This window comes from Microcaecilia unicolor, chromosome 1 (assembly GCF_901765095.1).
Source record: "Microcaecilia unicolor chromosome 1, aMicUni1.1, whole genome shotgun sequence".
NCBI lineage: Eukaryota > Metazoa > Chordata > Amphibia > Gymnophiona > Siphonopidae > Microcaecilia > Microcaecilia unicolor.
In genome coordinates, this window is record NC_044031.1 from 575,395,693 (window position 1) to 575,408,010 (window position 12,318).

The 12,318-nt window shown below is 42.4% G+C and overlaps 1 protein-coding gene across 3 annotated transcripts in view; it reads left to right on the forward strand.

Annotated features, from left to right (window-relative positions):
• The first annotated feature begins 1,380 nt into the window (after positions 1 to 1,380).
• Positions 1,381 to 12,318, forward strand: part of DEPTOR (DEP domain containing MTOR interacting protein) — a 146,978-nt gene continuing 136,040 nt past the window's right edge. The window contains exons 1-2 of one of the 3 annotated variants that reach the window (XM_030218535.1): positions 1,381 to 1,532; positions 2,158 to 2,275. In XM_030218535.1, coding sequence (XP_030074395.1) covers positions 2,190 to 2,275 — 86 coding nt within the window. In that variant the 5' untranslated portion in view covers positions 1,381 to 1,532; positions 2,158 to 2,189. The remainder of the gene's footprint in view (positions 1,533 to 2,157; positions 2,276 to 12,318) is intronic. The other 2 variants (XM_030218553.1, XM_030218544.1) reach the window with 2 other exon arrangements.

Consider the following 12,318-nt stretch of genomic DNA (forward strand, 5'->3'; position numbering starts at 1 on the left):
CTCACTGCCACTTGCTCTGAAGTGGCAGGGAGCGGTGCACTGACAGCTGATTCCCAGGCAGGGGGAGTAGTAGGGAAACACATGTGTTTCCTACTCCTCCCCCTGCCTGGGAATCAGCTGTTAGTGGCTTCATCCTGGCTACGGAGCCTAGCTCAGCAACTCCAGGAGCCACGGACACAGGCAGTCCCACATTAGAACGTTGGTGGTGAGAATTATTATATAGGATAGTTCTGCAGGGGGTTACCCATTGGTAATCGGGCAGCACATGACAATGCCTAGTTACCGCTGGGTTAGCTTGGAAGCCCTTAGCGGTGGTAAGTGCTCTCCCCCCTCCCAAAATGGCTGTGCGGCACATGCGAACATACCACATGGTCATTTAATTGTTTATTTTCACCTCTTGTGGTAAAAGGGGCCCTGGCGTGCAGCATAAACGGTTGCCATCACTAGCACAGGGCCCCTTTTACTGCAGCTAATCGTTAGTGCACCTTATTTAAAGGACCCCTTGTGCAAACCAAATGTCATTTCAGATGCAGTGTAAATCAGGCAGAGTGTTTTTAATTTAGATATACACAGTAGAATAAGCACTTAGCTTGTAAGACTGAATATGCATATACAATATTGCATGCAAACAGAAACAAACCCAAAGAAATATTATGTTACACTCAACTCAAGGCACTTTCACAATGTTTTACGAACGAGAAATCACATATACTGACCCTTCTGAGCCACCCTAGCACTGACAGGCTAGCAGTTGCTCCAGGCTTTCCCCTCCTCCCTCGTACAAAGCTGTCATCGGAGTGATGTGCTGCCTATGCAAAACTACTTTATACACATGGTGTGTTGACGTGAAGAAATATGACCACAAGCTTTAAAGAGGTTCTGAACTGTATTATTTGGGGGGAATTCAAGCAGTAGGTTTTTGCGCAAGACGGAGCTGTGGTGTGATCATGTTGTCTAAAGTTGTAAAGAAAGAGCAGAATAAAAAAAAATGTATGGCAGCGTGTTGCAGATGGAATTAGATTGCATTCTGCAAAAATATACATTTTCAACGGCGCAGGGAATGGAACTAGATTGTTAAAAGGGGTAAAACCGCCTCATAACAGTTCTGAGTAATTTGGGAGGGACCTGTTGAATGTAAACTTTCTGTTTTGGAGCTCCGCGTTGAATAATAATAATAATAACAACAACAACGATAAGGTCTGCACAGCGAGTGAGCAAGCATGCGGGCTGATAAGCTGCTGGTCCAGGACTAATATCAAAGTTCACTGTGGATAACACATATCGCCACTTGGCCTGCTTCCATCTCTTGCTCTGTGTGTGTGTGTTTTTTTTTCTTTTCTGTCGGGCGGTGACATTTCTTATAATCCCCCCCCCCCTCCCCCGATCTGTGCATTCACGCTGGGCTTGCAGTGGTGAACGGACCCATGAGATGAGCAGAGCCGTGGGGAAGGGCTGGTGCACCGCCTGCTTTTCTTCGCCCTGCTGGGACTGGAGCCCCTGAAAGCAGAACGACCCGGAGGGACGCTGTGGTGGTGAGTCTGTTCTCCATATTTCCGAGGTAACTGAGGGGGAACCAGCCGTGCACCACATTGATCCTGGTTTTGTGTGTGTGACCAGTGAGGCATTAGGGAAGCAAGAACATCCCGATTCTGCGTCCGACCGTTGCTACAAATAAACAGTGTTGTGAAATCCATGAATGTTTGTAGGTAGTTTTATTATATTTAGCTTCTGGCCAGATAAATTGATCGCTTATATTTTAAATGTTTTGTTGTAACAGAAATACAATATTATGACCCGTCTCATGGGGAGCGGGAGGGAGTTCGATTGGAGTACTGCTATCTAAGAAAAAAAAAAAATTGGAAGGTGTAAGAAGTGTGTGACAGCTTGATGCGTTTTTCAGATCTGATGGTTTCTAGTCTAATTGTGCTTTTTGTTGTGGCTGAATAACACAGCTTGGTACTTGAATCTAGGCTGGAGAGGTTTGTGCCTGGAAGAATGCTTCTGTTTTTTTTTTTTGTTCTTGTTTCTTATCCCCCCTCCCCCATCTTATGTGTTAGAGACATGGTCAGTCAGTGAAACGTTAAGACAAGTACTCGGGCAAATACTTCAGAGCCAGAATGCGGTTTCAGAGGGTGTTTATTCTGTTTTATGTGCCAGATCAGAGGCCTGCCTTTCAGTCCGCTGAAGACATGGAAACCATCGAGATCAGCACGCAGCAAAAGGTTGCAGAACAGGAACGCATGGCTGAGGTTCTGGTCACTGGAGAGCAGTTAAGGTAAGAGTGTGGTGTGGTTTGTTCCCGCAGAAACAGCTTCACTCTTCACAGCAAGGTTTTCGTTAGTCCTCATGGATAGGTGGAAATAAAGCCTCTCTTCACAGTTAAAAGATAAGAACGCCTTTCTGGTTGTGTCAGAGTTTTAGAAAGCGCAGCAGCAGTTGTTGTCCTTGTCATGGGTGCCAAATTGGTGTACATTAAAAAATTACTGGCTGAAGGGATATTGAGTTCATTAGATGGTGATTGCAGCAGGTAGTATATCAGTTCCCTCTGAAGATTTAAATGAACCAGAGACTGATGTATGCAGTACTCCTGGGGAGAGAGGATATAAGCTTAAGATCGCTTGCTAGGGGAAAGGGGAGGGTTCAGAATTCCTCCTGACCCCCACTCAACCCCCCCCTCCCCGAAAAACATAACTGGGGCCAGGATGGTGGCTTAGTAACAAATGAAAGGAGCTAAATTGAGTAAATACATACTGGCCTTGAGAGTTTCTGGGTTCATTATCCAGATCAGATCTGCCATAAATTTTTCAGACTGGCCGGGGTTGCTGAGAAGGCACTGTTCACAGCTCTTAAGGAAAGAATCCCATTTATTGCACAGTGAGAGGAGTTAGAATGTATGATTAAAGGGTTCTGGCCATCTGTAGCGCTTAACTTATAAACAAATTCCTAGAAGTTCTGCAGCAGGTTAGAACATTCTAGTGTAGTCCTCCAAAGTACATTTGCATAAAGATTGCCAGTAACTTATATCACAGGCATAGTTTGAGATGGGTAGAATGGTGTCCCCCCCCCCCCCCCCAGATGTTGGTGGGTGCTAATTCTGAATTGAACCTTCTTTCCCTGCCAACGTGACTTCCTTACCCTATCTTCCACATGTGAATAACAATTTTCTGAAATCAGTTTTTACATGTGTATGTGATACATGTGTAAATTCCAGTATTTCCATTGAGCTGGTAAAATAACCCCAGAGGGTCATTCTTTTTTACTGCAAGTTTTTTTTTTCTTTTCAGTGTTTTTATTTAAAAAATAAACTCCATGGTCTGCTTTTAAAAGATATACTTAGTGGCTGGTGCTGAAAATCCATCTGGATCGGTGATTCCCAAACTTGTCCTGGGGGGGACCCCAGCTGGTCAGGTTTTCAGGATATCTACAATGAATATTCATGAGACCAATTTGCATACACTATCTCCTTGATATGCAGATCTATCTCATACACACTCGTTGTGCATATCCTGAAAACCAGAGTGGCTGGGGTTCCCCTAGAAGAGGTTAGGGAACCCCTGATCTGGATAGTGGCACTGAAAATCCAGGTATATACTGGCATAATTATCTAACTATTGGTGATGTTTAGTGCCAGTACCTGGTTAACTATCCGGTGAATGGGACAGCAAAGAAACTGGAGCTCAGATGCACAAAACTTAATGAGCCAGCAGTGTGCTTTTTATACTGGTTGGAACCAGTTAAGCAAGCACAGAGTTAAGTGAGACATGCACTTAGGGTTTCTGCGGGCTCTTTTCCTGTCACAGTATTAGCTAACAATAATTGTACACAAAGTTATTTTAATGAGTTTGTTACTATTCAAATATGCATTCCGAGTGATGCACAGCTGTTTTCCTAGCGATGCACTGAAAGGACCGCCTGCCTTAACAATGAAATTTTTACGGGTGGTCAGGAGCTGTCAGTACTGCTGTTTTCTTCCCATTACCTCGGAAATAGCAGCTGCCTATTGGCTGAGAAGAGCTCAGGTATCTCTAGCACCCACCCTCGCTCGCCAAGCAGCCCTTCACTCACTCCACCTGGCTTGCTTCCCTCCTCCGTCAACACCGGCTTCACTGCTGCCAAGGGTCATCGGGCAGGTCTGGCCGCAGGAAAGGGAGTGCTGCAGAGGAGACAGCTGGCAGCGATTAAAAACGTATGAAAAAAGGCTATATACTGCTTTCATATACGCAGCTTGTATGCGTGTGTGAAAGATGTTTGCAGCATGCGCAGAGCTTAGTAATTGGCTGTTCTGCACATTCTCAGGTGAGTGAATGCCTTCCCCCCTGCCGAGCTTCTCGCTGTTTTTGCAAGCAGTTAATTTGCATCCCGTTCGTTTTGAGCATCCTTTGCTATTTCCACTGAGTTGGAAATAGCAATCAGTGCATTAATGGGACTCTGATGCATCTGCCTGTCTGAGATAGGATAGGAAGGAGGTAAAAGTAATAAAGGGGATGGAAGGAAAGGAGAGAACAAAATCATGAGTGAAGACAAAGAACAACACAAGAATTAAAAATGAAAAAAAGAAAAGAAAGAAGTGGAGAAAAAAATAGACTGTTAATGATTTGATGTTGAAAATGTTTGTAGTTTTGGATATGAATAAAGGGTAAAAATTTTCATATTTTGGGCCCAATATTCAGCTAGCTGCTGTAACCACTAGGGTACAAAACATTTTTACATAGACTCGGAATTTGGTGTAAACTGAATAGTGTTATTCCGAACCCTAATAAGATGGTGTGTTTCATACCAGAAGAAGCAGGGCTTAATGCACACAGAGCTTTCATGTTTATAGGTTCTTTATTGTTTTTATTGTATAAACTATAATGTGTTTTAGGGAGTTAAACTTTCCATACTAGGAGGGTTGAATGAAAAGTAATGTCTCTGCCGCCATAATTCGTCAATAGGTGGCAGCACTGACACGCTACATGTGATCACTTGTTCCTTGAAATCTCTTCCTTCACCTCAGTTGGTAAGAAGTGTCTGTGTGAAGAGGCTGGTTTTGCTATTGCTTGTGAAATGGAAGCATGCAGTGAGCACTCATCCATGCGATTTAAGAAAGGTGCTGTGATAGAATTTCTGACTGTTGGAAGGAGTCCCTCCAATTGAAATTCACTACCATAAGCAGGTTGTGTATGGTGATGATTGTGTTGATGTGAATACCTTTTACCTCCTTCCTATCCCATCTCAGACAGGCAGATCGCTGACCCCCCAAAATGTAAAGATTGTGGACCAGTAAGGACTGATACGTGTGATAAAAAATGAAGTGGATGACCCATAACAGCAACGGATAAGCCTCACATGAGAAAGGTTGAGGAATTTGTAAAAGATAATTGGAGAATCACTGAAAGCATTACATTGCAAACCTGAAAACTTTGAAAGAACAACTGAGCAGAGTTTGGAAGCACAAGAAGGAAATTTTGTTGCAACATGACAGTGCTAGGCCTCATACAGCATGAAACATGTTTGCAGAAATCCTCCCCCCCCCCCCCCCGCCCAACAAACACACAAAATATCACAGAGGCAATTGTGAAGATGGGTCTCCCATCTGCCATACAGCCCAGATTTAGCACCATGTGATTTCCATATTTTTCCAAAATTGAAGGAATACCTTTGGGGGCATCTGTTTGACTCGAATGAAGAGGTTGAAGAACAAGATGTGAAGTTCTTTTGTGACAGCTTTCAAAAACTTGTCCGTGGTTGGCAGCAGGGCCGCCGAGAGGGGGGGACAGGGGGGACAAAATTCCCTGGGCCTGGGCCTCCAAGGGGGTCCCGGCGCCCAGTGGCATACCAGGGGCGGGGCAGTGGGGCGGTCTGCCCCGGGTGTCAGCTGGTGAGGGGGTGCTCCGTTTCCGCTGCTCCCAAGAAAAGGTCGCTGTCGCTGCAGTACCCACCTGCCTACCAGGTCCGATGACAGCCGACAGCCCTCTCTTCCTTCTCCTGCCACCACCCTGGCTTTAAAAAAAGAAATCGCTGAAGCGGCATCATAGGCAGCGCCTCGTGTCTGCCCTGCTTGTAAAAGAAACAAATCGGCTCGTTGGGCCTTCCCTCGCTGTGTCCCGCCCTAACTTCCAATTTCTGCAAGGGCTGAAAAGGAGACATGGAGAAGTGGCTGGGGCTGAAGCTCGGGGCTGGTGAGAGAAAAGGGCTGGGGTTGAAACTGGGGATTGGTGGGATAGTGGGGATGAAACTGGGGGCTGAAAAGGGGGGACAGGTGGGAGATGTGGGCTGGGGCTAGAGCTAGGGGCAGGTGGGATAAGGGGGCTGGAACTGGGGGGTGAAAAAAAGGCAGAGCTGGATGGAAGGGGGAGCAAGAGGGGGGGCAGACCCTGGATGGATGGGAGAGGGAGGGCAAATGGTGGATTGAAGAGGCAGAGAGAAAGGGCAGACAGTGGATGGAAGGGGGAGAGAGAGAGGGCAGATGGTGGATGGAAGGGGCAGAGATAGAGGGCAGATTTGGATGGAAGGGAGAGAGAGTGCAGACACTGGATGGAGGGGACAGCAGAGAGGGTAGACACTGGATGGAGGGGACAGCGGAGAGGGCAGACACTGGATGGCAGAGAGAGAACGAAGACAGATATTGGATGGAAGGAAGACAGTGAAAAGAAGATGAGGAAAGCAGAAACCAGAGACAACAAACTGTAAATAAAATATATATTTTTCTTTTTTTGCTTTAGGATAAAGTAAAGTAGTATTGTAGCTATGTTAATAAATGTTTATAATAGAACATGTAAATAAGGTAATATTTGTATTGGACTAATTTTAATACATTTTGACCAACTTTCGGAGAACAAAACCCCCTTCCTCATGTCAGGATAGGATACTGTAACAGCACTATACTGTATTGACCTGAGGAAGAAGGTGTTGGCCTCTGAAAGCTAAATGTATTAGTCCAATAAAATGGTATTATTTTATTTTCTATATTTGTTTTATTTCTATTTGTTAATTTGTAAAGTGGTGATTGGTATTTGTTAGTTTTTTCAAATTTACATCTGCTGTCTTTATATTTTGCACAGTACTAGGGGACATTTTCTGTTTCTGTGGCGTAGCATGGTATACAGAGTCTGGCATCGGGGGTTCAGTTTAATTTTTGTCTAAATAGAAAGTTTATGATTACTTATTCTATAGTGGATTAGGGTGTATCTGTGTTTGTGAAAAAGACATGGCTTTCAGTTGGCATTGACTGTGCAGGATCGACGATCTGTACTATTCTGTCTGGTTTCGTTTTACAATAGGTGAATTGATGTTCTAGTGCTCACTGTAGTGTTTAAGATGCTTTCCTTTTCTTCATGTGACTTGTAGAAATGACTGCTTATGGTATGGTAGAATTGCTCTATAGGTCCTGAGTGTTTTGTATTCTCGGTATGTCTAGTACTGGATTTTGGAGGGGGGTGTTAACAAATGACCAGCCCCCGGGTGTCAACTACCCTAGGTACGCCACTGGTTAGAAGTCAAAATTCTCGGCTTACACTTTTCTGTAATGTTATGATTTTTTTCTTGAAGTAAATTGTATAGTTTATTAAAAAAAATGTTATGCAGAGAGGCTCAGTTACTTAGAAGGCACAGAGAGACAGTCTCTCTAGACCTATCAGCTGAAACTCTTTTCTCCTTTGTTCTTCACCAAGTCCGTTATCAGACTTCTGTCCACAGGTGACTGTTTTGGCCTAATCAGATTACACATTCTTCCTGTCCAGCAGATGAAATGGAGAACAGTGATGTCCTTAGTTGATTCAGACACACTCCCAGCAAGTGCCGATGCCGACCAAGGAAGCCCACAAGCCTTATCTCGTACTTATGACGTGTCAATTTTTAATGATTTTTTTTCCTTGGGCCATTTGTTCCATTGATACTGTCATATATTCGTGACTCCACACATATGATTAACATACTTCACGACTTTGATGGAGATCTGAATAACACATATATGGTCGCCTTAGATATGGATTCACTTTATAGCAACATTCCTCAATATGAAGCTCTATAGATCATTGAAGAGACTATCAGAAACTGCACAACTCACAGACGCATTCCCAACCGTTTTATTTTTTATTTATTTTTTTAAAATTTATCTTACATTTGTACCCCGCGCTTTCCCACTCATAGCAGGTTCAATTCTGGCATTGGCAAGTTTTGCACTTACTAACAATTGTTTTTGTTTTCAACAAAATTGTTACTGGCAAATAAAGGGCACAGCCATGGGTTCGACCATAGCTCCTGACGTGGCTAATTTGTACATGGCTCATTTTGAAAAATAATTTCTTGAAAACCATCCATACAAAAGTCAAGTTGTTCTCTATAAAAGATACATTGACAATATCTTCATTATTTGGAAAGGAGATCCAACAACTACAACAAATTTTTGACTGGCTTAACACTAAAGACAACAACCTACATTTTAAAATGCAATATGGCAACAAGATCAGTTTCTTGGACCCGCTTGTTTGTAAAGATGAATATCATTTCAGCACCACTCTGTTTAGGAAACCCATGGATTGAAATGCCTTTCTCCACTTCACCAGCTATCACCAACGTAACCGCAAGAAGAATCTACCCCATGCCAGTTCTTACGACTTAAAAGAGTATGTACCGATTTTTGAAGACTTCAGTCACCAGCCCGACATCATGGCACACAGATTTATCAACAGGGGATACGCAAAAAAAACACATTATCACTGGATACACCAAGGCACTTGATGAAGACAGACAATTTTTACTGTCTTCTAGACCAAAAAACCCCCGCTCCAGATATCGTGTGTACTTTGAGGTTTTCCTATCTAGCAAGAAAAATACAGAATTCAATCAGACGACACTGCCATATCTTGGAGAAGCATGAGTGCTTCAGAAACAAGCGCTTAGTCGTAGCATACTCCCATGAAAGAAACCTCAAAGAAATTCTGATTTGATCCTGTCTCCCAGAAATGACATGTACAGCTCAAAGTGATACACCTTCAGGCCACAAGAAATGTGGGAGATGTAGCATGTGCTCACATGCCTTAGATATCACACAGTTCACCAACCCGTACACAGGAATCACAGATATACTCATGCATAGCTCTAACTGTACTTTCTCAAATGTAATCTACATGATATTGTGTCCATGCCCTTTGGCATATATTGGTAGAGACCTGTCAAAATCAGAATCATCAAGCACCGGAGCTGTTTGAAAAGAAGCGTCGAATCTGCACCCCTTGTCTCACATTGGAAGACAGCCGACCATTCTACAGAAGATCTTAAGTTTTTTGTTCTTAAATCCTTTAGGAAGCACTGGCGTAAAAATATCACAGACGACATGCTATTATGTGAAGAACAAAGGTTGATTTTCCAACTGCAAACATTAGAACCCCAAGGTCTTAATATAGATATTGATTATAGACCCTTTCTTTGAATAAATGCGCTGTTTTTCTCATCCAGTGTATTACAGCACATTAATGTGGGTATTGATTATAGAGTTTCTCTATGATAATATGTGATGTGTCTTCCTCACCTGTTGTAATACAGCACATTCTGTGTTAATCATATTCTACACCTTTTCTCTTTTGTGTTTTAAATCTTTTTTTCACCACAAGATAAGTACACAGGACCCAGCAGTGGTATCTGTGCTATGTTCTCACACCTATTTCTTTTTTTTTAATTTCTTGTTTTGTAACTTCCATTTTCATATACTTTGTCTTTTTTCGATCCCTTTGCTCTATCTATGACATATCCCGTTGCCTCTATTTTTTAATGCCGATCCGTATTTTGCATCCTTTCCTTTATCTTTAGTCTTTCACACCCAATGCCTCCTGTCTCTTTGAAGGCACTTTCATTCTCATATAATGCAACCATTACTCTGCAGGTTCAAGTTTTTTGCCCCTCATTTTAATATCTGATGTCATAGAGGCAGGTGCGCTCTTCTTTTTTCATTTTTATCGTTTCCACACACATTTATATATATTTTTTCTCCTGATTTTTATTTGATGCTGATGCTGGCTGCGTCTTTTTTTCCATCTTTTTATCTTTAATTATTACATTTTGTGCAGGATACATACCATGTGTGCCTTTTCCTTTTTGGCGCGTTTTTCTGCCTTTAAAACCACTGTTGCTTCTGCATGTCTCCCCTTTCTCTTGGTGATCAGCTGAAAGAAGTTTTGATGTTCTCTCATGGACTTTGATAAGTTTCTTTCTTGACCCCCACTGTTTTCCATGTTTTTATAACCTTCGGGCGCATGTGCACAAGTATGATTTTTTTGATTAGTAGCCGCCGGTATTCGATCCCTCCTTTTTTAAGACTGACTCCGTTCATGTTCCAGTTCCTGATTACCGACTCCTGTCATTTTTCAGGCTTCCTTACACGGACCCACAAATTCCTTTTTTAAAGTAACCTTTTTTAAGCAACATTTTATAAGCAATATCTGAACGTCATGTTTCAATAGCACCCTTATACATTCTGTCCTTTAGCATCGACAGGTTATTTATTTATTTTCTTCTTCATATCGCATTGCAATTTCTCCTCCTTTTTCTTGATCATATTTTTCCTTTATTCTATTTTTTAAGTTTTTTTCTTACATTGACTCCCCCACCCCCTGTCTTTTACCTCACTGCATTTTTCTTTTGGCATTCACTCCCCGACTCTCCACCATTAAGGTAGACGGTCACTTTAGACCTTAGGAGTGCATATATAACGGTTTCCTTTTTTGCTGCACATACTATGGCATTGGCAATTTTCTGTCCCTTTTGTCTCCTTTCTTTCCTTTGTTTCTGCTTTTTCAGATTTAAATGTTATTTTCGCAAACATTGCCCCTTATATATGTTGTATTTTTCTCTTTTGGTGTTCTCCTACCCAGCTGTCGTTACTATTACTGCCATATCCATACAGATGATATGATCTTCTTTGTAAGACACTAACAATCTACCTTTGAAATTATCATTATTTGTATATGATACTTTTATGTCCTCTTTGTTTTGGTTTTCCGATCCGTGACATGTTTGTATAGCCTGGATTTGCATCACTGGTAATTTGTTTTGCCTTTTTACTGAAATAGGTTCCACTGTATTTATTCAAAGTTGTATGTGATCTCAGAAAATTCTACCTATATCTGAACAACGAACATCACAAGGTCAGCTACATTTGTTTTCTGCGTTATAATCCTCTTTTAGATTTACATTAAGTATACACCTTTTTGTTTTTTATTAGTTTTTTTTATCCTTATTGTTACAAAGTGTTACTCTGGTGTTTTTATAATGTTTTTATAATGTCTTTCATTTCATGTCTCTCCATGTTATATATATATTTTTAGTATATTATTTATTATTATATATTTTTTAAGTTATTCATATTTTATGTGTTTTTAGTTTTTTATGATATATATGTTTATACTAATGTTGTATATGTTTTTATAGACTTCTAAGGCAGGCATTTTGATGCCAAAACACAGCAGCTGTGTCGAATCTTTTGAGTTGTTCCAATAAAGATCACCTTTTTGAACTATCATCTCCCTCGGTCTTTTGGAAGAGCTAATTTACCCTACTCCTTGGTTTCTCTCTTGCTGGCATATGTAGGGACTGATCGTTCCTCCACCTTGTGTTGCTATTGGCTGTGGCTGGCCATCAAAAAACTGGGCAGGTCAGGGGGTGGTACAGGGGGCGGGGTTGAAGAGGGGCTGGTAGTTATGCAGGGCCAGCAATATTCAACACCGCTACCCGCATAACTAAGTCGGTGAATTTAGGACAGCTCAAAAGCTGAATATCAGCCAGCACCCGCATAACTTTTAAAATGTTTCCCAGTCCCTCTAGAACAGCCCTTCTTTCTGATACCCTGTCCCTCTGAAACAGCATTATCCCCCACTGTTAGGTCTCTCGGGGAAATGTGAGCCCTTGGGCCGCTGTCACGGAGGTGGCAGCAGCAGCAGGCAAAACCACCCAACAGGAAACAGACAACCCTAAGACGAGCTGAAGTAGACAGGACTGGAGTGGCTGGGCTGAAGAGGAAAGCAACAAGGAATCCAGGAACAACGTCCTACAGCAGGGTTCAGGCTTGAGAAGCAGGATTCAGGACACTCAATTCAGGCTTCTCCCACAGGATTCGGGAAACTGGCACAGCTTGACTGGATCCGGGTTCACCCATACACTAGGCAGGCAGGGTGTCCATAGAAGCTAGCTTGGCAGGGAAGAGGACACAGGAGCTACATACAAGCTAAGCTCAAGGGAATGGGAATGACAGCTACACTTGCCAGAGGAAGGGTTAGACTGGAGCTACAGTAGCTAACAGATAGAAAGGAGAGAAATGGCTGCAGCATCAGCCGCTAACCAACC